At 35.6% G+C, this 3112-nt stretch overlaps 1 protein-coding gene across 1 annotated transcript in view; it reads right to left on the reverse strand.

Annotated features, from left to right (window-relative positions):
* Nucleotides 1-1080, reverse strand: part of LOC109832659 (nuclear pore complex protein NUP96) — a 9895-nt gene extending 8815 nt beyond the window's left edge. Inside the window, 3 exon segments of the mRNA XM_020400053.1 lie at nt 1-2; nt 4-253; nt 890-1080. The exon segment at nt 1-2 is cut by the window's left edge and continues 2279 nt beyond it. Of these exon segments, the coding sequence (XP_020255642.1) occupies nt 1-2; nt 4-253; nt 890-920 (283 nt within the window). The 5' untranslated portion in view covers nt 921-1080.

The following is a 3112-nucleotide window of genomic DNA, read 5'->3' on the forward strand; positions in this document are numbered from 1 at the left end:
AAGTTGGGTACTCTGCTACAATAACCACAATCAAGGACCTCTCTGGCAACCATCTCATCAGCAGAAGGTTTCATATAATACTCTGAAGAGCGTAATATAGGTAGAGAAGGTTTCACATCTCCGTTACAAGACAATCTTCTTTTCTTGAACTTGACGCACAGTGGAAGATTGAACTTTTCCTCATCCATTTGCTGATCATCATAATGTCCGAAACAACATTCACCTTCTGTCTTCAGGCTCTCATTCGAAGTTTCTATTCATGGATTCGACAATGTCATTTAAAAAGACAGAAGTATAAAAGATATAAATATCTTTAGAGAAGTCAAAAAATTTAGACATGAATTAAATTAAAAAATTAGATTAAAATGAATATAACAACTTTCCTAAAAGAGAAATATTTTTGATGTTACTAATGAAATTATCAGAAAGAAGCACGAGTCTCTTCTAATTGCATCAAACTACTAGATTACAGGAATGTGCACGTTCGTAGATTCTGACAATATTAAGCCCATATTAATTGTAATAAAAAAAAACTAAGCTGCCCCAAAATGAACTCTACATTATTCACAAATCTCCAAAACAAAATCAATAAGCCTAATTGCAAGATTTTTTTTAATTTTTTCTGACAAAAAAAGGAAAAATTGCAGTAATAATCAGTTCTCAGTACATGATATAGCTACCAAAATCTAAAACTAAAATCTAAAACAAAATTGAGCAGTGCTAACACTAAAACCCTAGCATGAGAGCACAAAACCCTAGCTCAGCTTCATTACAATCACTTTAAACGAAACAAACAAAACAAAAACCTAGATAGCCTAAAACCCTAAATTTCAAGGCAAGTAGAACAGTGAAAACTGATCCGAACAAAGATTGAGGTCAGATCGCTTACCGCTGGGGCTGATTGAAGGGGCGAACGCCATGCTCCAACGCAAGCAATGAGGAGATATTTGGAATTAGGGTTAGGGTTTCACGGGGGAATGAAGCTTAGCAGATTAATTTGTAAAATTTAATAAAAGAAAATTAAATTCGTTGTCGAAAGGAGGAAAAAAAATGGAGGGAGAGCCAAAAAAAAGAGCCCTCGTTCTCTGCTGAATCGAGAGAGGAGGACTAGATCACGATGAAATGGGCCGTGGAGTTGGCCCAACTACTCTGTTTATGGGGCCTGGCCTCTTCGATAGTCGTTTTGGGCTCTGGACCGGTTTCTAAAACAGTTCTCTTTTCGTGATTATCATTGTTTGCGTAGAATAAAAATCTTACCCGGGTATTAAATCTTACATGGCTTCCATATAATCTAATCTTTTGTTCTCATTTGTTAATCTTTGTTATCTTCTTACTCCTAAAATGCAAGAAAGTTGGAAAATATAATCATAATAATCTTGACGTGAATAATATTTAATTTATTCGGTATATAAAAGTTTCAACCCTCAACCTGCCTGTAGTGCAACTGCAGAGATTTGGTATAGTGATATGGTCTTTCGACGTGATATGAGTTTAAATTTTGCTACCCATGAATTTCCGAAATAGTTTAAATAAGAAAGATAATGTTTTTTGAGTTCATATTCCGGCCACTAAAAAGGTCTTTGATAACTCTCGACTCTAATCACAGATCTGGGATATCAGATGATTGGACATACTTTGTTGTTGTTGTTGTAGGATTCAACCATTTTGATTCCTCTTGCATGCAACATCTAAAAGTTTTAAAGGCTCGTCGTTATTGTAGATCAATCAAAATCACGACAGCATTATTGCTGCAAAAAAGCTTGAGCTGCACTTAGTAGTGGCTTAATTTGTCACTCTTGCCTACCACATTCATGAGGCCAAAAGCCCTAAAAGGCAGCTTTTTAAAGAAAAAAAAAAAAAGGGACCTCTCCATTCTCACTTGTTGCTTGCACGCTTAATTAGCTGTCTTAGTCACACAAAAGCCCCCCATCTTGTTGCATGATTTTCCTTGATTTAGAGCCCTTAAAAGGGTTCCTTATGCTTGGGACATGAACATAGGACCTTACCAAAAATAGCGACGCCCTTTATCCTATTTGGCCTTGCGTGAGTCATATTTGTGTGTTACAATATCATAAATGAACAATTTTTCAAAACAGTCCCATTTTTTAAAAAAAAATTTTAAATCGACCGTTTTTTTTATTTACCAAAACCGACACGTTTTTTGTCACGTCAGCCTAACCACTTTCCTAAACAGTCGGGGTTGCTAACCCCGATCCCGACTGTTTAGGACATGATTTTTTTAGAGTTTAAGGCTTCTAATTAGGGTTTAACACACTCCTAAATAGTTGGGGTTGGCAACCCCGACTGTTTAGGAAAGTGATTAAGCTGACGTGGCACAAAACGGGTCGGTTTTGATAAAAAAAAAATCGGTCGATTTAAAAAAAAATTGAAACGGGGCTGTTTTGAAAAATTCTTCTATCATAAATATGTTGTTCAGATGGAGACACGTACGCAAAATATATCGATTGTAATTTACACGAGAAATAATCCCGATATACATGTGTCTCGTAGTATGAAAATTGTATATGTTTTATAGTATAATTTACATTAATTTCATGTTTATCGGGTACGTTAATTCGTATAATTCTTTTAGCAAATTAAGTTTTATGGGTGTGCTCGGATCATGTTTGAAGAGCAATCCAGCCTGTGACAGGGTGCTCAAACAGCAAGCTCTCAAGGATAAGTTATGTGTTTTTGATACAGATATGATAGACAAATGCTCTACTTTGTGTTGGGGATACTACGCGTGTTATGAGGATTCACAAATTTGCCGAGATAGAAGGCACACAAATCAACTAATAATAATACAAACTCAAACACAAAAGTTTAACGTGGTTCGGCAAACTGCCTACGTCCACGGGGCAATAAGGGGATGGGTTTTCACTATAGAGAAAGAGAATACAAAATAGATATTACAAGATAACTCAAAACCTCACAAATAATCTCTCAAACTAAACTCTCAAATCTCTCACAAAACCCTCAAACAAATTGCTCAGAAAAAACTCTCTTTTCTGTGCTCAAAACTCTCCTTCAAGCTACCCCAAAACTCAACCAATATGATCGATAAACACTAAACAAATCGTGTTTCTATTTATATTAAATAGAAAACCCA

This window comes from Asparagus officinalis, chromosome 3 (genome assembly GCF_001876935.1).
Source record: "Asparagus officinalis chromosome 3, Aspof.V1, whole genome shotgun sequence".
Classification (NCBI taxonomy): Eukaryota; Viridiplantae; Streptophyta; class Magnoliopsida; order Asparagales; family Asparagaceae; genus Asparagus; species Asparagus officinalis.